At 56.5% G+C, this 21,884-nt stretch overlaps 1 protein-coding gene across 2 annotated transcripts in view; it reads left to right on the top strand.

Annotated features, from left to right (window-relative positions):
- Positions 1-21,884, top strand: part of MGAT5B (alpha-1,6-mannosylglycoprotein 6-beta-N-acetylglucosaminyltransferase B) — a 65,220-nt gene that overhangs the window by 20,716 nt on the left and 22,620 nt on the right. The window contains exons 4-9 of one of the 2 annotated variants that reach the window (XM_059379348.1): positions 3,746-3,861; positions 4,344-4,417; positions 5,332-5,502; positions 6,261-6,425; positions 7,144-7,313; positions 21,596-21,727. In XM_059379348.1, the coding sequence (XP_059235331.1) occupies positions 3,746-3,861; positions 4,344-4,417; positions 5,332-5,502; positions 6,261-6,425; positions 7,144-7,313; positions 21,596-21,727 (828 nt within the window). The remainder of the gene's footprint in view (positions 1-3,745; positions 3,862-4,343; positions 4,418-5,331; positions 5,503-6,260; positions 6,426-7,143; positions 7,314-21,595; positions 21,728-21,884) is intronic. The other variant, XM_059379349.1, reaches the window with a different exon arrangement.

The following is a 21,884-nucleotide window of genomic DNA, read 5'->3' as shown; positions in this document are numbered from 1 at the left end:
CAAGGCATCTGCTTTCGCTGTCCATTTTATAAAAGAGCATCCCAGGGAGAGAGGACGGATCGTAGATTATTTGACAATAGGCAGCGCTGCCCAAATGCTAAGCCCGGTTGAATAACAGAGACGCCAAGTCATTCCGATTTAAACAAGCTGAGCTCGTGAAATCAGACAGATGCCACCTGCGCTATTTAGAGCCCTCACGGGTGATGCTCCCGGGAAACGCTTATCGGGTGAAAATCCTCCAAAAAGGGATGTGCTTTGTTCTGCGGTCGGACATTTGAAAGTTCTTTTTGGGGACAGTGGACTGCTGTAGGTAGGGAACGTATGCGACCCGAGCGTTTGCTGAGCCTCTGCTCCACGCTGAGCTGGGCTCTTCAGCCTTACGTCGAATCCTGGAAGTCCCTCTGAGCTAGTCGAGATTATCCAGCTGTTATAGGAGCTGACCGGAGTTCAGAGAGGTCAGGTAACTTGCTCAAGGTCACACAGCTGCCCGTTGGAGTCAGGATTTGAAGCCTGGACCTCTGACTCTGAGGCCCTCCATCTTCCCAGTCTCTGCCTAATGTGGAGAATCAGCCGCTCCAGACTGGAGAGGTCAAGGGCGGCGTGTCTGGCCGTTCTCGTCTCCGCTGAAAGTAGCAGCAGGGGACGCTTGGGCTTCAGCAGGCAGAGGCGTTAGAGGGGTTTCTGACAGCGGGGGCCCGCGAGGACCTGGACTCTTCCTTTATTTTTTTGAATTTCTTTTGTTAGTTTTTTTTTTTTTTTCCAAAGCATTTTATTTATTTACTTGAGAGAGAGAAAGAGAGAACACGAGGCAGAGGGAGAAGCAGACCCCCGCTGAGCAGGGAGCCCAGCATGGGGCCCCATCCCAGGACCCCTGAGCCAAAGGCAGACGGTTCACTGACGGAGCCACCACCCAGGCACCCCGCAGACTCTCTTTTTGTGATGGACTAAAAACCATTTTCCCTCAGTTTTGCAGACCGTGATGCATTTGTTTCCTTGGGCTGCCATAAAAAATGACGGCAAACCGGATGGTTTAAAACAATAAAAATGATTTTCTCTCTGGGTTCTGGGGGCTGAAGTCTGAAATCCAGGTATCAGCAAGGCCTCATTCCTTCCTAAACCCCGCGGATCCTTCTCTTCCCTCTGTCTCTTGGTTCCTGGTGGCCCAGGCTTCCCCTGGCTCCTGGCGGTCTTCACATGGCCTCCTCCTCAGGACACCGAGGCCCAACCTGATTCAGCATGACCTCATCTCAACTAATTACATTTGTAAAGACCCTATTCCAAATAAGGTGACATTTTTTGTGGTTCTGGGTAGATGTGAATCTACCACAGGGAGGGGGGATGTTACTCAGCCCTGCGCGGGGATGGAGCTCTGGGCACATGTCCCATGCTGGGCATTAGTGCCAGGCTCTGTTCAAAAGCACGTTCCTGTCCTTGAGGGCTCAGGACTCCACTGGGACTTCTTCTTTTTTCCTTTATTTCCTTTTTTTTTTAAGGTTTTGTTTTTGGGGTGCCTGAGTGGCTCAGTCAGTTAAGTGTCTGCCTTCAGCTCAGGTCATGATCCTGGGATCCTGGGATCGAGCCCCCCCATCAGGCTTCTTGCTCAGCAGGGAATCTGCTTCTCCATCTCCCTCTGCCCCTGCTTGTGTGCTTTCTCTCTCTCACTTACTCTCAAATAAATATATAAAATATTTTTTAAAAAAGATTTTTTAAGTCATCTGTACACCCAACCAGAGGTGTAGGGCTCACATCTACAACCCCAAGATAGAGAGTGCCATGCTCCACCGACTCAGCCAGCCGCCCCCCACCCCAACCTCCACTGGGGGGTTTCAAGCCGGCCACTCACAACCATGTCCCAGCACATGGGGGACTCAGAGGAGTGACCTCGCTCCCAAAGGGTGGCCAGAGCAGACCCTCGAGCGAGAGACCCCTTCAGGAAGGCTTGAAGCAGGGTCCCTTCCCAAGTCTCCAGGGACCAGGCAGGACCTCCCACTTGTCCCTGACAAGGGTTGTTTGTGCTCTGGGGTCTCTGACTAGAAGTTGGGAGGAGTACGCGCTCCTTCCCCACCTGGGAGCTCCCCCGGTGTTCCTCAGCCACCCGAAGACCAAGGAGACTTACCCCTACTTCCTCCTGTCTGAGGATGTTTTGAGCAAAAGCAGCATCATCTCTGAGTGCTCTCCTTCTTTGTAATCTCGTAGAAGGCTGCTGCAGCTGAGCTGTCCCTCCAAAAAGACATGTCACCGTCTGAATCCCCAGTGCCCATGAACCTGGTCTTCCCCGGAAGTGGGCCTTGGCAGGTGCGGTCAGATTAAAATGCAGTCACACTGGATCAGGGGCCCTCATCCAGTGACGGCGTCCCTGTAGAAAGAGGGAATGTGGACACACAGAAGGCCAAGGGACAGCAGGGGCAGAGGCTGGGGGATGTGTCCCACTAGCCACCGCCGGCCCCTCCCGAAGCTGGGGAGAGGCTTCTTCCCTTCTTCCCAGCAGGAATGCGCCCTGCGACATCTTGGGTTCGGACTCCCGGCCTCCAGGACTGCGAGGGAATAAATCTGTGGTCATGGCATACCGGCTTCTGCTGGTTTTTCATTTCTTTTTGAGACGGTTATGGGATTGTGTGTGTGTGTGTGTGTGTGTGTGTGTGTGTGTGTGTAGGGCTCGAGGGCTTGTATGCCCCTTCCTACCACTTCCTTCTGTTGCCACCTCACCCCATGACTGCCTCGCCCCCCGACCTCCTGTCTCCCGCACCCTCTGTGGACGGGGCCACTGCCTGACCTCTCCGTGCGGAAGGCAGCGGTGGGAGGGGAGGGCGGCCTGAGGGGGCAGGCAGCCGTCACCATTGTGCCTCCTCTAGACGACAGGCCACCCAAGAGGTGTCCTTCCTTCTGTGCTTCCCACTTTGTGCAACAGTGAAGTCCCCGTCCTCGTAGGGGGATAGACGGAGCTCAGACAAGGTGCGCAGAACCAGACGGTGAAGTGCGAGTCAAAGGAACGGAGTTCGTGTGTCGGAAAGGGCAGGCCGCTTAGACAGCCCCACCCCCGGGGGAGCGGGGTCCGTCTCGACACAGGCCCTCGCGATGAGATAAATCCTGCATGTGATGTCTCAGAAACGTCTCTGAGAGCTGAGTAGTAATCAACGCCAGGAAGTAAATTCTCCAAAAATAAAGGCAACGCGAGTCTTGGTGGTGGGCGGAGGGCTGTGATGTTTGTGGCGGTAAATGTGTTTAAGATCCTGGGGAGAATTCAGACTCGGGAGCGCAACAGTAATTTACTAGGACGTTGGCACGTCCCCAGGCTGCTTTGGGTGGAATTTATTTTGGCACGACGGAGCCCCTCTGGGAGGAAATGGAGATGCAGGCTCAGGGCAGCTGGCCGTGCCCGGGAAAGGGCCTCTGTTGCCTGGATGTCCCGGGCCGGTCCCCCAGGCTCTCCCAGAGAGTTCCTCCGCCCGCTTTAGCTTCAGTCGCTGCCCCTCAGCACGCGGGACACACGCACGTGGGGGTGAGTGTGCACACACGCCTGGGACACGTGCACGTGTGTGTGCAGCGGGTGCTAGAGAGCCCCTCCAGCTGGGTGGGGGTGGGGGGCATACGCCTCCACCTCCAGGCCCAGCATTGGCCGTCGCTGCGCTCCGGTGGGGGCGTGGGGGTGCCAGGAGCGCTCACACCGGCTGCCCTCGCTCGTCCCTCATCCCAGGAAGGCGCCTGTGGCGGGCTGTGTGCGCTCACCCCTGGCTTCTCTTACTAGGTTTCCCCCTGGGGCTGGCCTCATGGAGCGGATCCAGGCCATCGCCCAGAACGTGTCGGACATCGCCGCGAAGGTGGACCAGATCCTGCGTCACAGCCTGGTCCTGCACAGCAAGGGTGCGGCCCAGGGCACTCCTTTGGCCCCAGGAGGCCAGTGTGTTGGGCGGCCCTGACCCTCCCCCCACTGCAGCTCTCCCGCCTCCGGCCTCAGGCTCTGGGTGGGGTGACTTGGGGTTCACCCCACTGGGACTGGTGTGAGAACAGAGGTCCTGGAGTCCCTGGGGGCCCCCTCCATTTTTCTTGATGTGGGGAGCAGCAGGCGGGGGCCCCCCAAGAGGGTTACATTTGGCTGGGTGCGTGAGGTCTGCCTATCCAGACACTGGGCCATTCAAGCTGGCTCCTCACTGGTTCCAAAGCCCGTATGAGAGGTAGGGGGCCTGGGGCAGAGGGGGAAACCCGGGCGTGGGCACCCCCTGGCAGGTGGCCTCAGGTGAGGAAACCCAGGGGAGGGAGGGCTGTGTGTGCTCCTGGGCTAACCCCTTCCCCCCAGACCTGGGCTCCTCCGAGGCCCCCAGCATGCTGACCTTCTCCCCACACAGTGTCTGAAGGCCGGCGGGACCAGTGTGAGGCACCCAGTGACCCCAAGTTCCCTGACTGCTCAGGGAAGGTGGAGGTGAGGCTCGGGCTGAGGATGGGGTAGAGGGGACCGGGGGGCCCTGGCCCCAGACCAGCTCTGAGATCCTGCTCCTGGCAGCGATGTCTGCCCAGCCCCCAGCCCCTGACCCTGGCAGAGGCCAGCCTTAGGGCTTCTCTGCATGGGCTGTCTGCGGGGCCCACCAACCCGCACTGCCTACTACGATCACGTTTCAGGGTTCCCGGTATTTTGTTACAGCAAACAAACTGTTAGTAACACCTCCAGTGGCCTGCATCCCCGCCAGTTCAGACCCAGACTGGATCTCTTGAGTGGCCCTGTCTCCCCATCCCTCCCCATCCTTGCGACCAGCTGGACTGAGAAAGGCCCCCGGCCCCTCTCCCAGGGGCTCACTTCCAGGGGCCCATGGCTGCGTGAAGTCTGTCCATCTGGGAATGCAGTCCGTGGCATGAAAGCCAGCTCCTCTCCCGTTCCGAACTCCCCAAGAGGGTGGGGCAGCGGCCCTGGGCCCCCCTTCCTCGCTGACATGTGGGGATCCCCGTGGGTGGGCTCCTGACCTTGGCCTCAACCGGATCCTACTCTCGGAGACCAGCCAGGCCCCGAGCTGCTGCATCTCCCACTGTTCGCCCAGGAGCGTTCCCTGAGTCTGTCACCACCTGGCCTTACACTTCCGAGGCCCTTCTCTTTCTGGGCCTGGGGGACAGTGGTCCTGCTCAGGCTTTCTCGGGGTTCTCAGTGGCCAGGACTCAGGGCCGGGTCGTGGGGCTCTGGTCTTTCCTTTCCTTTCTGCTCTGGCCTTGCTGCATTCTTAATGTGTGTCCCAGAGGCCCTGTCCTGAGGGACCATGGGTCCCCAAGGACATGCCCCCAAAGAGTCTGTCAAGGACGTGGGTGGGGCTCTGCCAGCACCCTCGCCTAGGCTGGCCCTCTCCGCAGTGGATGCGTGCCCGCTGGACCTCTGACCCCTGCTATGCCTTCTTTGGGGTGGACGGCACCGAGTGCTCCTTCCTCATCTACCTCAGTGAGGTTGAGTGGTTCTGCCCCCCGCTGCCCTGGAGGAACCAGACGGCCGCCCAGATGGCCCCCAAGCCCCTCCCCAAAGTCCAGGTAGGCCTGGGAAGTGGGTAGGCCTGTGAAGGCTGGTGGACAGGTCAAACGGGCCTGCTTGGGTGGGACATCCTTAAGGGACAACAGGAGGAGCTCTTGGACCCCGGTAAAATGAGGCCGGCCAGCCGTGCCTGGTGGGGGGTGCGTCCCAGCCTGCCAGCCTTCTGGGGATGCTGCAAAGCTTGGCCAGCTTAAGGGCCAAGCTGGGGCCCTGGAGGCACCGCTAAACAGGCTAGGATAATAGTAACAATAGTGTTGCTCCTGGAAGGCTTCCAGATGCTTTATCTGTACTGAAACTGCCCAGCAGTCCCTTATGCAACCACACTGAACAGGTGGCAGGTCTGAGATCTGGGGAGTGCAGTTAGTTCAAGGCGTCCTGTTACTCCAGCTCCACTGAAAGGTGGCCCGGCCTCCCTGCTGTCCGAGGGCCAGCTCTGACCACCACCCTTGCTGTCTCTATGTAGCAGCTGAGATGCCTGGGGACTGTCATTACTGGCCACCCCCAAAGGGCTCGGGACAGGAGGATGACCAGAGCTGGACTGGGACAGACCGGCTTGGCCGGGCGGCTCGTGTTGGGTGGTGAGAGCAGGGCTCCCCAACTGTGGGGGTCTGTGGGCCTTTATAAATGGCAGGAGAAGCTAGAGTAGGCCGCACCCTCCCGGGAGCGTGCCAGCCCCTGTTCCCAGAGCAGCAGATGATGGGGGTATTGTGGCTTTGGGTCTGAGGGCTGAAGAACCCAGGTCTGGGCCCCCCTCCAGGCAGTTTTCCGGAGCAACCTGTCCCACCTCCTGGAGCTGATGGGCAGTGGGAAGGAGTCTCTAATCTTCATGAAGAAACGGACCAAGCGGCTCACGGCCCAGTGGGCGCTGGCTGCCCAGCGGCTGGCACGGAAGCTGGGAAGTGTCTGGAGGGACCAGAAGCAGGTACTGCTTCTCTGTGCATTCAGGGAGCCTCACTCAGAGAGCTTAGAGTGAGCTCAGGGCCCCAGGCCTTCAAGTGAGCACCAGGTCTGCCCTTGAAAAGGTTTTATTGAGTTTGAGTTTCAGCTGGGGTGAGGGAGGCAGAGTCAGGATAGATGCATGTGGTGGCCCCTGGCCCTTTTTAGGTTTGGGGTAGAATGACAAACCCTCCCCTCCACCACGTAGGAGTTCTGCATTCTGTAGACATCTTGTTCTTTTCAGGCAGAAAAGTCATGTCATTTGCCTGGGATATTGGGAATAACAGAGCCTGTTTGGGGGGGTTTGCAGGTCCATCCATCCACCTGTCCAGCCACCCAACCCTCCATCTACCCATGTATTCCTCCACATTCATCCATCCGATAAATGTTTACCTGACTCTCACATCACCCTGTTTATTTCTTTCAGAGTTCCTATCATTTCATGAAACTATCTCTTGTCTGTGTTTACTGTTGTCTACCTCTTCCATCTGGAACGTAAGCGCCTTGAGGGCGGGATGTGACCATCTTGTTCACTTTGACCCCCAGCGCCCAGCATGGTCACTCTGCCTCTTGGTCCCCCTGCTGGTGCCAGGAAGCACCTGCCCAGGCACAGCCTGGAGACAGTGACCGCTGCTGGCTGGGTCCCCCTGGGGGTGGCAGGGCAATGCTGCTGCTCCTTCACGCTGACCCTGTGTTTTCCCCAGATCCTTGTTCACATCGGCTTCCTGACGGAGGAGTCTGGTGATGTGTTCAGCCCAAGGGTGCTAAAGGGCGGGCCACTGGGAGAGATGGTGCAGTGGGCAGACATCTTGGCCACTCTCTACGTCCTGGGCCATGGCCTGCGGATCACAGTGTCCCTGAAGGAGCTGCAGAGGTGAGTGCCGGGGGAGGGGAGGAGAGGAAGAGGGACCTGTCCTCCGGGAGCCCCTGTTCCACCCGCAGGTCCCTGGGAGGCTTCCTAGTGTACTGGGGATAGTGACATTCCTCTTTCCCTTCTCCTCCATGTTGATGCCTCGTCGTGTTTGGGAGGCACCAAGGATGCATGTTTGCCCAGCGCTGTTCAAAGGTCCTTTTCTCCACTTGGGCGAATAGGTGCCCCAGTGTTTGCACTCAGCGACTGACAAATACTGGTTTGTGGAATGGAGCCATGTCATGTAGAAGGCGTCCTCTCTGTCATCTCGGTGGGCGTGGTACAGCCTCGGGGTTTCCCTCTGAAATTGGGCTCCTTCCTGGACCTATTTTGGGAGCTGATAAGACTTGGGGGGTGGTGAAGTGGGCTGTAATGCCTGTCCCATCCCCGAAACTTGCCTTTCCAGAGTCCCCCTGATGTTCTTGGGGGTAGGAGATGGTGATGAGGGGGGTAGGATTGTGTGTGTGGGGGGGGTGTGGGTGTGGGTGTGGGTGTGTTTTACATACTCAGGTATCCATAAACAGTATATGGTTTTGTTTCATTTTGGTTTGCTTTGAGCTTTGTATAAATGGCACCTGCTGTATGTGATGTTTGAGACATGCTTTCTTCACCCATTCCTACATTTCAGAGTTTCATTGTTGTTGTTCATGTAACTCTTTTATTCATTTTCACTGCTGTTTGAGATTTCATTATTTGGATGGTCCATCATTATTTTTCAGTTTTTCCTGACTGTGTATATTTCCCCCGTGCTTTTTGTAAGTTATTTTGAGTGATGCTGTGGTAGACACGCCTGTACATGGGATACCTGTGTCACGATTTCTCTTGGGTAGAGACTGAGTTGCTTTTCAGTATAGACTAAGTTACCAAATTCTGGGACTAATGGTGTGTGAAAATCCAGCTTTATAAGATAATGCTAATTGTTTGCCAGAGTCACGGCACCAATTTAGCCTCACCACTTGGAGGTTCCCAGTGGCTATGTTGTCTCCCACATGTAGGATCATTATACTTCTTAACTGAAGGTGTCAAGTCATGTCATGATCTGTTATGTTCTGAACTTGCATTTCCCTGACAGCTAGTGAGGCCGAGCAGTCTGCCATATACTTGTCCTTTACTCTTGATGAAATGCCCATTCATGTCCTTTGCCCACCTTTCTGCTGGGTGGTTTGTTTTTCTTGTTGAGTTGTAGGTGTTCTTTATATACAATGGTTATAAGCCCCATGCAACTTTTACCTGTTTAAGAATCTTCTCCTAATTTGTGGCTTGTCTTTGTTTTCTAGCCCCCGCCAACCAAGGAATAGAAGGCCTTAATTTAATGTAATCAAAGTTATTGATCTTTTTCTTTTTCTTTTTCTTCATGGTTAGGGGTTTGTGCTTTGTGTTTTACCGCCTCTTTCTCATTGGGCATGACTAAGGAAGGCCCCAGAATTGTCACCTACAAATTGACTTTTTTTCATCAGTCCATTAACTTACTCTAAGGGTGGATTTCAAGCTAAAATGTGATTCTTGTCCAGAGCCCACCCATCATCTTGATGGTCTATTGGTTCTAGATGTCTCTCTCTGATCAGCATTTTGTCCTGGCCACAAATGCTAATGCTCTGTAGCATAGGAATGTTGGAGAGAGGAGGATGTTGGTGGGGACAAAGCCATTGACAACTTGGTCTTGGGCAGCTACTCAGCCTCTGCAGTTTCCCCCTGCGAGTTGGAGTCTGCCAGTAACTCGAGTAGTGCTTCTCATGACCTCGATCAGAAGGCAGTACTAGGACCCACTGTATTGCATTAGGGGAGGCCGCTAAATGACCTTATGGTTTGAAGATTTTTATTCCTGTGGCTTGCAATTCACACCACTGGAGCCCTTCTTTTAGGTTGATGCACTTCTCCAGTAGAACTAGGAAAGTTGCAAAGTGTCTTCAGAGAGGAACAGTGTATATAGAGGATCCACTTTGAAGGGGGCAAAGGCGACAGGGACTAACAAGGGGGCTGCTCCATTGCAGCAGTGTTGGGAAGCACAATCCCAGGTTGGGGGTAGCAGGTTCTGGGGGACGAGGTGATACCTGGGAATAGCAACTGCCCGTGGTGGGTCCTACAAAATCTGGCTGAAAGGCCCCTCCCTGAGTGGGAAGGAACTGGGCAGGGCGCTGTCCCCATGTGCTGGTGCTGAACCTGTAGATGAGCAGCTCAGCGTTGGGAGAGGGAACTTGCATGTCCCTTGCTCTGGGTCTTACCCTGGTGGCATTTTGTCCTCAGACCAAGCTTTTCACATTGTGCAGGCCACATCAGAGCTGAGTGTGCCCACTCGTCACCCGCCAGCACACACTGCTGCTCTCCCCCAGCTCCCTCTGAACAGAGGATGCAGATGCACCAACACTGTGGAGCAGAATGCTGCCAGTGTTTGCAAATGATGAAAAGAAGCATCTTTGCCTGGCCTTGAAGCTTCCTACAGGAAAGTCAGATAGGGTGGGGGTGAGGAGGAGGAAAGAGAAGAGGGACCAGTGTCGGGGAAGTCAAAGAAGTCTTGGGCAGTTTGTGGATGGCACAGTCAGGGGCTGTGGGTGGCCATGAACCAGACCTGCCTAGGGCAGAGCAGCAAGCAAGGGTCCAGGGGCACATGTCCTCTAGGTCACCAGAGCCCCCAGGATGCAGTGGGAAGACTCCTGGGGGGTTAGGGCTGTCTGGACTCCTCATCCAAGGCTCTGCCATACACAAAGACCCCCATGGGTGTGGAGCATCTTATCGGCACTGCTGACACCTTGACCTGCCTTAAGGTTAGAGGAAATCATGCTTGTCCATCAGCGTTCAGCTTGATTGCTCCCTTCTGGCCATGCATCTTCTGGGCCCAGAGACGTGAGAACTTCCTTCCTTCACTGCTCCCTGAGGGAAGGCCTCTCCCACGCATTTGTGACAGCCCAACAACCACACGGAGAGAACCGTCCCTCTGTGAGGGCAGGTTTTCGACAAGTCTCCTGAAGAGATGGGAATTAACTCAGTTTCCCAGCTTCCCAACCCATGCTGGGGTGTCTCCTGTTTCGGCTTTCACTGCAGGTCCTTCCCTGCCAAGGGCACTTCCTCCTCTGGCCATTTCTGGGGTGTGGCCCCGAGCTTGTGTTTACTGAGGCAGCCATTGCTCATAACGGGGCCAGAGCAGTGAGGATGGCGAGGCCCTTGTGGAAAGGACCAAGATCTGAAATCCCTCCTGCTGCTTTTCTTTTACTGAACACACGGGTACCCACATATACACACGTGCACATGCGTGCATGCCCCCATGTATGACCACACATGCACACCCACGCACGTGTGCGCGGCTCATGCACGCACACACACGTGCATCCCTGTGCACAGGCCTACACCACCACACAAAGGCCAGCACACACTCACACACACTCACACACCCACAGAGACTCCATATCTTCCCGCCAACACGTCACTTCATGCCAGGCTCACACAGATCTGAAATGCCCAGAAGCAGGGGCTCCGGGGAGACGTTACCTCATCTCTGACTTGCGCTCTCACATGGGCAGGCCCCGGGCTGTGTCCGGACAGCTCCATCCTTGGTCCCCGGTGGGGTGTAAGTGCGGGCAAATTGCTCTTGCTCAGACAGGGCAGGGGTGTTGTAAACAGCCCACAGACCTCAGGGAACAGCCTCCTGAAGGGGCTTTCTAAATCTCTTATCAGAAACAATTTCAAGACAACTAAAAAATAAAAACAAAAGAGAAACCACCTTCCCCAGGAGACATAATACAGTTGTGTCTCCAAAATTAACAGCATCTGCTGTGGTTGGGATACATTTCAGGTGGGGATTTTTACCCCTTCCCCTCACCCCTCCCACTGCAGAGCAGCCTTAGAAAACTTACTGACACTGGGGCCCACCCTTGGTGTCTCTGTTTAACTGGTCTGCAGTGGGGGCCCAAGTATCCAGTTCTCAAAGCTCCCCATGTGATCTAATGAGCAGTGAAGGTTGACAAGTGGAAAAGTTAGGGCTGTGGCCTTTCTAAGTCTCCCCTGGGATCCCCCACCCCCAGCGTCTGGGCTGTTGTGGGGTCGGGACATCGGCCTTCTTGGCTTGTTTACAAGAGCTGTCGTCTGTGTCCCTAGTGCAGGTCCTGAGTGCAGGATTGGGGCCTGGGGTTAAGGCTCAGGTCCCTAGAAGACTCGTAGAAAGCGTGTGTAGATTCCTCCCAAGCGCGCATTTGCATACCTGAAAGCCCCCACGATCCCCTCGGTTGCAGGGGGTGGGCTGAGGAGGCACCCCTTGGAAGTGGCCCAGATAGTGGGCTTCTCATGCCTCACCCAGGGCATCAGGTGGGAACCTGCTGACCCGGAATGCACTGTGTCCCATGCCCTTTCTCGGATGTCCTTCTCCCCTGTGACAGATGGAGGCCAGGGCTGTGAGCTCCTCAGGCTCCTTCTGCCAGGACCAGCCCAACGCTGTCTAAATGCAGCTGAGATTTCGACACAGTTGTGTATCAGTTAGCTAGGGCCGCTGCGATGAAGCACCGCACACAGGTCTGACACACTCTGGTCTCACAGTCTGGGGGCTGGAAGTTCAGGGTCAAGGTGTCAGCAGGGTTGTCCTCCTGAGGCGGTGAGGGAGGGTCTGTCACAGACTCTTCCATGGCTTCTGGTGGTTTGCTGGTGACCTTTGGCGCTCACTGGCTTGTGAAGCGTCATCCCTATCTCTGCCTTCGTCTTCACGTGGCCTTTTCTCCGTGTACGTGCGTAGCCAACTCTCCTCTTACGCGCATGTGGGTCGTAATGGATCAGGTCATTAGACCTTATTTCAATCTGATTGCCTCTTTAACAGCCCCGTCTCCAGATAAAGACACTCCTGAGACACTAGGCGTTAGGACTCTTGACATGAATTCTGGGGGGACACAAGGCACCCTACAAAAAGACAGTGACCTTCTGAGCTTGCAAAGGGGTCACGGGCAGAAATCCCGCTGAGCACTCATCGCGTTGCTGTGGGCTCTGCAGGAAGAAGAGAATCATCCTGGAGCCCCCCTCCCAGCCTTAGGAAGCCGTTTCCTGCGGGCAGCACCAGGTTAACTGGAAAATAGGTCAATGAGACATGAAGGCGAGCCCAGTTCCGAGTCGCAGCGTGGCTTCCGTGACAAGCCTCTCCCTGGTCTGGCTAAATAACCTGTACAGGGGAAGGCAGTGGGACGGAGATGCTGCCGCTCGGACGTGTGCTGTCGTTTGTCACAGATGTTCACGGCAGATGTCTCTGCCACTGACTAAGCAACAAGGCTGGACGCATGAGCCGCTTTTCTCTGCTCCTCGTGTTCTGGTGTTTCAATTAACCAGCTCACTGGAGTGATGTTTGGGGCAATGCACAGAGCCCCCATCTGGCTTTGCTGCTGCAAGGTGTTTCGGCGAGAGCAATGCGCTCAGTGACGGGACTGCAGGGGCGGGGCTGCAGGGGGCGGGGCGTGTGGGGCGGGGCTGGGGGCGGGCAGTCACAGCACTGCCCCCGCCCACCGCACTCGCTGGGGGAAGGGGAGGCTCGGCAGGAGCCTCTGTCGGCTGCTCCCGTACTGGGTCCTCTGAATGCCCCATCCACAGTGGGCATTTTAAATGAAGCCTTTCCCTTCCTGCCTGGCCGGAACCAGCGGTGCTCATTAATTTTATTTGCATAATTTCAAGCATCATTACTAGTACATGGCATGAGGAAAAAATTACTGAGTTCTTCCTCCATCCATGAGTGAAATTGGGTTTAGTAGAAAATTAGTTGACTTAACTGGCAAATGATGAAAGCTTGAGAGGAGGGTGTTTAAATAAGAGGACGAGGAGGGAAAACTCGTGCCTGTCAGCATGGGGACCGGGTAGAAATCGGTCCTCTGGCCTTTTGATGTGATCAGTGTTGTTGTTTGTCCGAGGGAAATACTGGGGAGGGTCCCTGGGGAATGAGGGAGGCGGAGATCGCATCCTTGTCTTCTGTGCAGCCCAGCCCTCTGAGAGCCAGGCAGGGGCCCTCAGGGTGCGACTGGCTGGGACTGGCTTAGACCGGCCTGAACCAGGCTCCAAGCCCTCCTGGCTACTCCCCAGTCTCCTCTTCCAGGACCTTTTTCTCCAGGAGAGCTTGGAGCCATGGGCACCAATGGAGAGGACGCTTCTAGAAGGCGAGTGTGGTTGTGATGTTAGTTGCTGACCAGAAGCAAGAAGGGGACTGAAAACTGCCCAGCGAATTAGGCCACGTGGAAGTCATTGTTGACCCTAGAAAGACCCATCTTGGCTGAGTTGTAGAGACACACACCAGAGATGGGTGGGTTGTGGGCTGAGGGGGAGGCCAGTGCCCTTGGTAGTAGCAGGGCCTCTGAGGTAGGAGCAAAGCTGATGAGAGTCCTCGGCCTCGGGGGAACCTGGCTGTGAGGGGAGCAGAGGCCTGGAGGCAGGTGACAGCAGAAGCACAGGGCAAAGTCGTGTGATTTATGGTCTCAGGGTTGTGGACCCCAGATGCCTGCCTTGGCTTGCTGCTCTGGCTGCAGCGGTGCCGAGAGCCTGCGGGCGCCACGCCTCTCCTAGCTTCTCACGGGCCGGGGCTTGAGGAGGGGGCCACCGTCCCCCCTGTGTGTCTGTCTTGGTGTCTAATCCCTCCCACGTGGGGACACCCCCATGCTGGATTAGAACCCGCCCTAAATGACCTCATCCTAACTTCATCATCTGCAAAGACCTTCTTTCCAAGTAAGGTCACACTCCCGGGTGCTGGGGTCAGGACTTGGGGGGGTGGGGGACTCAGTTCTTGTTTACCTTTCAAGGTGGGAGAGTGCGGGGCGTGTTTACATGCTCGCGGGAGCCTGAGAAGGGAGCTGCTGAGGTTTCAGAACTGGGGTAGCGCGATGATGCCTGGCGGCCGCAGAGGACAAGGAACAGAGCCCTGTGCGGGTGTGGCGGGCGCCCAGCATCTGCCGGGAGTGAGGCGGAGGGCGGAGACAAGACAGACACAGCCCCGGGCTTCCACCCGGATTTGTAGTGTGTCACCCAGTGGGCGGGGGGAGAATTGAACCAGGTATGGCAAAACGGTAAGATTTGACCAGGCTGGGAAGTGGACTACGAGGTATTCATTTATCCTCATATTATTTTCCGTAATTCTCTGGGTGCTCTTAACATTTTATAACACGAAGTACCCGGGTGAGCAGAAGGGAGAACGAGCCCATCCGGCATGCTTTGGCGCTTTGCTGACTCTGCACACGGCGCTGGGCGTCCCCGCCGCACATCCCAGCCACCCACTCCAAGCAGCAGCAGGAGAGGCAAATGCTTAATTTATGCTAAAAAAAAATCTCTCTGCCCCCTCACCCGACTCCTTTTGTCCTCTTCTTCCTTGGAATCCAGGGAGGTGCTTTAATCTCCTGTGTAGTGGCATCAGGGTCTGCGTGGCTGAACGCCACGGAAGGTGGGGGACCTCTGCGGTGGGCCCCCCCCGCGCCGTGCTGGCCTCTCCCCCGTGCTGCGCTGAGCCACAGGGAGCGGGAATCTGTTGGTGACAAGTCTGACCAAAGCTTGACCTTGGCCAGCAGACGGGACTGTACTGATGCCGCGGCCCCGGGCACCATTCCCAGCTCCGGCCTGGTCCACACCGGGGCCAGAGGGCTGCAGAGGAAAAGATGTTTAAAGGAGACCCAGGTGGGGTGGGCAGGACCGTGGGGAGTGAGGGAAGAAACGAGGCACAAGCGGCCTTCTGAGGCCCTTGAAGGTAACAAGGTGGGATTTGTTCTGGGAGGAAGCAAGAACCTGTCTCCGAGGCCTGGGGGCGATGGGTTCCCACGATGGGGGTGGGTTCCAGTGTTCGTCAGTCTGCTGACAAGGGGAGATCGTGTCAGGTGGCGGCTCGTGGGTGGACAGTGGGATGGGCTTCCTGGAGCCTGAAGCCCCAGCAGAATGGGCAAAGCCCGGCTGCTTGGCCCCAGATGGACTGGCCTGGGGCTTATTTATTTCGGGGAAGTTGGCAGAGGCACAGGGTGGTACCCGTGAGCCCCCAGGGCTCCTTCCATCCCTCTCTGAACTCCTAAAGGGGCTTTGGTGAAAGGAAGGTCTTTTCCTGGGAGCCAGACCCCTCTTTCCTAAGCTTTCCCCCAGAGGCCCCCGGGCCCCCCAAAGTAGGTGTCCAGCACCCCAGCGCTGTGTCTCTCTCTCAGCCCACATCTCCCACGGGGCGTGTTCTAGTGGCATCGAGAGCAGCACCTTCCCCTTCTTGGGCCCTCCAGGAGGAAGGTTTGTGTGAAACTGGATAGAATCGGGAGAGCCGCTGGGGCTGAGAATCACCTGAGGACCTGGAAATTAACATCCCCATGCCCAGGCCCCAGCGGAGTGACAAGGCAGCCCCTCCGGGCCGGCCTGGGCATCGGAAGCCATCAGCTCTCTGGATGGTAACCTGCGCCGTCCAGCTACCTTTAAGGCGTAGCTTAGATGACAGAAGCTTGCTTTGCGCTCAGGCTTCCCTTCCCTGGATATTCGTTATGTAAATTGGGGCCAGTCTGCAAGGAAGGAGGCCGAGAACAGCCAAAGGGATGTGTTCCTGTTTCTCTGACCACATCCTCGCTGTGCCGGGAGCTGGAGGGAATCTGTGGTTTCATCCAGCTCTCCTGGGAGCGGCGGCCCTATTCTTAGACCTGAGTTTGCTTTGTAGGAAGGAATGCTGGGGAAGAAAGTGTCAGCTTTGGACACTGGTCCCAGTGTAGGCTGGGAGGGAGGCTGCTCCTTGTGTTTCTCTTTTAGAAACCTCCGGCCCTTGCTCCTTTGTGGCCTTTGAGTATGGAGCACCTTCTGGCTGCCTGGCTGCTGGAGAGCAAGAGTGCATCGAGGGGAGGGAAGAAACTACTGCAGGACAGCGGAATTCCTCTCTCTTTGGTGATCCCGGCTGCCCTTCGGAGCATTTCCTGAGATGCCCAGTTAACTCTCTGGGCCTCTTTCTTTCTGTGCCCTTTGCTCTTGGGCAGAGGCAGGGTCTGCTCCAGAAACAGGCCATGGGAGAGAGATGGGGGCTATTTCCGTGCTCAGGAGATGCGTGCTGGACAGGGTCGGAGGGATAACGGGCGCCCGCGGAGGCCGAAACGTCCTGGGCTGCTGCAGCCAGTGTGCTCCCAGCAATGAGACGGGCCAAGGAAAGCAGAGGATCCCGGTATGCCCTTAGCACCTGGAGCCAAGGATCTCTGAGCACTTGGTGAGAATTCTTTTTAATTAGGTCCTTCCCACACAGAGAGGAGAGGGAGGGAGAGAGAGAATAATTTGTTCCAGAATTTGAGCACTACCTGGAGAGATTATTTCCAGCCACAGACCAAAGGTACAGGGAGAAATAGAATCAGAGCATTTTTAGCCTGGAAGGGACCATGGAGATCCGTCCAAGCGTCATGTTATGGGAGTGGAGGCGGACACCAGAACAGTCTGACGTCTGGCCAAGGCCACCCAGCAAGTTCGTGCTGGAGCCCAGGAGTGATTTCCGTTGTGCCAAAACCCAGCATTTTGATTCCCTGCTTAGGATTCTTTTTCTTTTTTCTTTGACAATTTATTTATTTCTGTTAGAGCCAGCGAGCAGGGGGAAGAGCAGAGGGAGAGAGAGAATCCCAAGCAGACTCCCTGCTGAGCATAGAGCCCAATGCGGGGCTTGATCTCACAACCCTGAGATCATGACCTGAGCCGAAATCAAGAGTCGGACATTCGTTCAACTGACTGAGCAGCCCAGGGGGCTCTGAAGAATTTTTTCTTTCTTTCAACTGATCACAGACTGTGGTTTCCCTCTCGTCCTATCTACCATCCTACCTTTTGATCTTTTAGCAAAGAGTATCTGAGTTTCCCCGTCTCTGGCTATGTGCTGGGCCCCCTACATTCTGGCCAGCTGGGAGTCCAGGGGCTCCTTAGGGACACGGCATGTCCTGTGGGACGGGGCACGGGCCCCTGCGTGTGAACAGTTTGGCTTTTTAAAACATATATAGTCAAATACACATAACAAAATTTACTCTCCTAACCACGTTTACGTGTACGGTTCAGTGGTATCAAGTACATTCACGAGGCTGTGCAGCCATCGCGATCATCCCTCTCCCGGACTTTCTCCTCCTCCTACACTGGAACTCTGTCCCCCTTAAACACGAACCCCCCGTTGCCCCTCACCCCAGGGTGCTTGCTGTGGGTGCATTTTGGGGTTGGGTGTGGCCGACCCATGATAACCAGGTGTGTTGTAGAAAAGCCCGGTTTCCTGAGGTCACCCCCCTCCCCCACCCCTTTCATCCTATATTCAGGCTCCCGCGCAGGTGGCCTGGGGACATTTAGAGATACATTCCAGCCACTCAGTTTGGCAATTCCACGTAGACCCCCGTCCTTCCCAAGCACGGTGTAGGGTAGTGGGCGGCGCCAGGTGGATGCGTGTGAGGTCCCTGCTTGGCGAGCCGCTGGTTCTCCCTGCCACACTCACCTACCCGGTGGCCCTGTGGTGTGCTGGGGCTGGGGAGGCCCCCCGATGTCCCCTCTGCCCCCAACCCAGCCCTGGGCGAAGAGTCCAAAGGGGAATGAGGAACTTGGCATTGGAAAGAAGGAACCATCCAGAGGGGACCTCTTGAGACGTCCGCACAGAAGGCGGACATGTCCAGCCGAGCCTTCCATGGGCACCCTTGGCTGAAGGCTGTCGGGAGACGGCGTTTTTTAGCTCATGTTGCGGCTGCAACCAACCACTCAGCATAAAATGGCCCGTAAATGCGAGCTGAAATCACCAGCGAGGAAACCACATTCCCCTCCTCGCGGCCGACCCTGTCCGCCACCCTCCCAGCAGGCTCCGCGTCCCTGTGACCAGAGGGATGCGGCGGCTGCGGGGGTGCTTCTCCCCACTGACGTCGCCTTAAATGGAAAACCCTAGTTTTCTAGAGCTGGGTACCCCAGGCGCCCCCTCCCTAACTCTCCCTGGGAAGGGTGCTGTGTTCTGTCTCCTCTCCTTCCTGCGGGATGGCTTTGCAGGGCACGCGGGAGCACTGGTGTCCCTGTCCCGAGGTGTCCCAGGAGACTGCCTCCCACCCCCGAAGAGCCAAGAGCTGAGACAGCCATCAGCCCTGAGCATCCCTTACCCGCTGTCTCTCTCTGGATATGCTGTCCTTGGCCACATCGTCCGCCTTTAACCAGTCCTTCCTAAGGGGGTTCACCTGCTTCGTTGGTTTGTTCATTCATTCCTGAACACAGCAGGTGTTTGTTGGGACAAGGCGTGTCCCAACCCTGGCCTTTCAAAGATGCCCTGGCCCTGTCCTCATCGGCCCCCAGTAGTAAGGAGGTGACTCCGGAGGGCGCGGGGCGGGGGCTGAAGCCAGCGGTGGGTGGGCGCAGAGGCTGCGTGTCTCTCTGCCCAGGAGACCAAGGAAGGCTTCCCAGAGGAGGAAGAAGGTCCAGGAGGTGCGGAGTCATCTGAGAGGGATGAAAACCACGTTTACGTTGTGGAAAGATCTCTCTAGGAAAGAGACAAAACTGGAGGGACACAGAGCAGAGAGGAAATGATCTCAAGATTCGAGGTGACAGATGACAGGACCTTACGTGAGGGGGATGTGTGCGCAGGTGGCGTGGGGGGAGGGGGTCAGGAAGGCGTGGCCGGGCCCAGAGGGTCAGGAGGCCGAACGGATGACAAGAGGAAATGATATTTAGTGGGACTTTCACTCACCTTGCCTCAGTCGATCCTACCGGGAACCCTTTGCAGGAGCCGTTTTTATTGGTCTGTGGCTGAGGAGGAAGATGAAACTCCAGGAAGCTTGTGAGCCCTCAGGGGTTAGCCACAGAACTGGGACCGCAGCCCAGGCTCTGCTGGCAGCTGGGGCTCGGATTCCGGGGATGGCACTAAGGTCCCACCACCCACCGTCCCACTGTCTGCCGCCTGGCCAGCCCAGGGAAGCAGGAGAACCTAGCGGACGGGAGTGTGGGCTCCAGAGCCCGGCTGCCTGGTTTCCAGTCCCCGCTCCGCGGCTTCCTGGCTGTGCAATCCTGGTAAATTACCAACTCTCTGTTTCCTCGTCTGAAAAGAGTGGAACAGAATAAGAATGGGTCTCATCTTATAGGGTGGTCGCTCAGATGGAAGGATTGAGCGAGTCACTAAACCGAAAGCCTGTAGCCTGGCTCCCGGGTTCAACATTTTAGCCCCCAGGGTGGCGAAGATGATGGCAGATACTTTAGAACATCTGGGCAGACTCTGTCCCAGGCGAGAGCTGCTCGTCTGGCCTCTCAGTGGTCCTGGGGTTTGGGGCAGAGGCCAGGGCTGTGGGCAGTAACGGAGCAGCAGGAGGAAGCCTGCACGATATTGTCGGCACCACACCAGGACACGTGGCCTGACATGTAACGTGGGAAAGTAGGCCTATTTCCGTGCAGGTGGCAGCAAGCGGACCCACCTAACGGCTGGTGCTTTCGGAATTGTTGGCCAGTTTTCCCAGGTCCCAGTTCCCCGTGGGAGGGGCAGCCACCGTCCTCCTGGTTCCTGCAAGGAAGGGACAGCAAATCATTTGTCCTTCTGCCCATGGCTCTCCGTTGAGTGGGGAGAAGGGGATAGTGTCTGTCTATAACCGGAGCTTTTGTAGCTCAGAGCAAAAATGTGGCTTCTTTGTAGGGCATCAGCCTTACCAGAGGAGTTTGTGGGGGCGAGAGAAAGCCCAGGCTCGAATACGGATGTAGGGTTGTCCTACAGAGTAGAAGGCAAAGTCTGTTCCACTTGAAAATGCCACCAAATATTTCATGAGTCTCCAGGCTGTGGGAGCTGTTTCCTGTGATGGCTCCAGACCCCTGCGGTCTGCTCATTCTCCTTTGCTTTCTGGGTATTTCCACAGGGAAAAAAAAAAAAAAATCTCACGAAGCCTGCCCTGCCTTAGAAGTCCTGGTTTTGAGCCTCCCGTGGGGTGGTCTGGTTGGAGAGAGGGGATGTATGAGAGCTGGACGAGCTGGGAGGGCGCCCTTGGCCAGGGTTCTCTATACAGATGAGAAATGGGAGACTCTGGTTATTAGGATTTTTCATTCTCCTCTAGGCACTTAGCAGCCAAGGTTCTAACATGGCGGGGGGAGCTGGATTGAGTCTGGGGTACGCTGGCTGGTGGGGAACAGGCACAGGGACAGCCCCTGCCCCCTGTACCCTTCAAGGGCACAGACCCTTGATACCTCAGTCCCCATCACACATCACATGCAGCCTCCCCTGCCGTCTTTCCATCATAGCCTTGCCATCCGGTTCCCATAAACTTCGCTGTGCTCGGGGGACAGTGTGTGCAGCACCCCCCACCCCAGCCCCTGGTCATGACCTGCAGAGCGTGAGCAAACAGAGCACATAGACGTCCAGGCTGGTAGTTTTCCACCTGGCTTGAACGGGCTCCAGGAGCCCAAGATGTGACCCAGGCAGCTTACCCATCGTGGCCCTTTGCTGTTGATGAGCCCATGATTTTGTCCGAGCTCCTCACCTACCCGGCCTGAGTCTGCTCTTCACATGGATCCTGAAGGGGCTCACTGGGAGGTCTCTGGGACGCCATCCAGCGCAGGCATCTGGACCACGAATCCAAGGGAGATAAGAACTCAGGGGAGGTGGGTGGCTGCTGTGGGGTCCCGAAAGAAAGGCGGGCTTTTCTACTCCCTGCCTGGCTCAGGGGCTCAGGCAGTCTGAATGCCTCCATCCCCTCAGAAGGGTTGGTTGCTCCGAGCCTGGGTTCCTGGATGGGGGTTATGGCACTGGGTCACCAGAGGAAAACCTTTGCGTACATGGTCTGGCCAGCAGGGTGACCCTGTGGGGCAGGACTGGGCATCTCCCTGGGCCACAAGCCAGTCAGCAGAGCAGAATTTTGTCTTCTGATGCAGGGCTTTCTGCTCCAGACACTGAAACTGCTCTAAGGACCATAGCGAGCATTTATGGCAATTTGGGAACCCTAGATAAAGGTGCCCCCACTGGGCGGACCCAGCCCTGCAGGGAGCACGTTTGTGCAAATTTACAGAAGGTGCTCCTTCCACCTGGCAGGTAGCCCAGGCCAGGGGTACAGCTTGGGAAACTAGCCCAGGCTGGATCTCAGTCCTACTTGCTCTTATTGGAGTTTGTTGTGCAGTGAGAAACCTAGGCAACTGGACGTGGCCACCCCATTCACTTCCTTTCCAAGTTTGCCAACACTCATGTGTTATCCTCACGTTCCTTTACAGTGCCCCCTCCCCCATGTTTATCCTGGGCTATAAGAACTGGGGTGGCTCCAGGAGCCCCAGACTCAGGGATGGTTGGGGAAGGTGGGTTTCTGCTGTCCTCCTGGGGCTCAGATTCTGAAGGGCTCTTCTCTCAGTAACTTAGGGGTGCCGCCAGGCCGGGGGAACTGCCCGCTCACCATGCCCCTGCCTTTCGACCTCATCTACACCGACTACCATGGCCTCCAGCAGATGAAGCAGCACATGGGACTGTCCTTCAAGAAGTACCGGTAGGAGGGTGCGGGCGGGTGGTGCCCTGCCCCATGTCCGTAGGAGGCCTTCCTTCACACCCTGCTGGCTAGCCCCCCGGGATGGGGGAACTGCCTTATCCTAGGTGCTGCGGTGGGGGGGGGGGGGGCAGGAGACTCTCCCTGCCTCTATTCCCCC

Source organism: Mustela nigripes, chromosome 16, assembly GCF_022355385.1.
Source record: "Mustela nigripes isolate SB6536 chromosome 16, MUSNIG.SB6536, whole genome shotgun sequence".
Classification (NCBI taxonomy): Eukaryota; Metazoa; Chordata; class Mammalia; order Carnivora; family Mustelidae; genus Mustela; species Mustela nigripes.
Note: the sequence above shows the minus strand (reverse complement) of the source record. Positions and strands in the feature narration are given on the sequence as shown.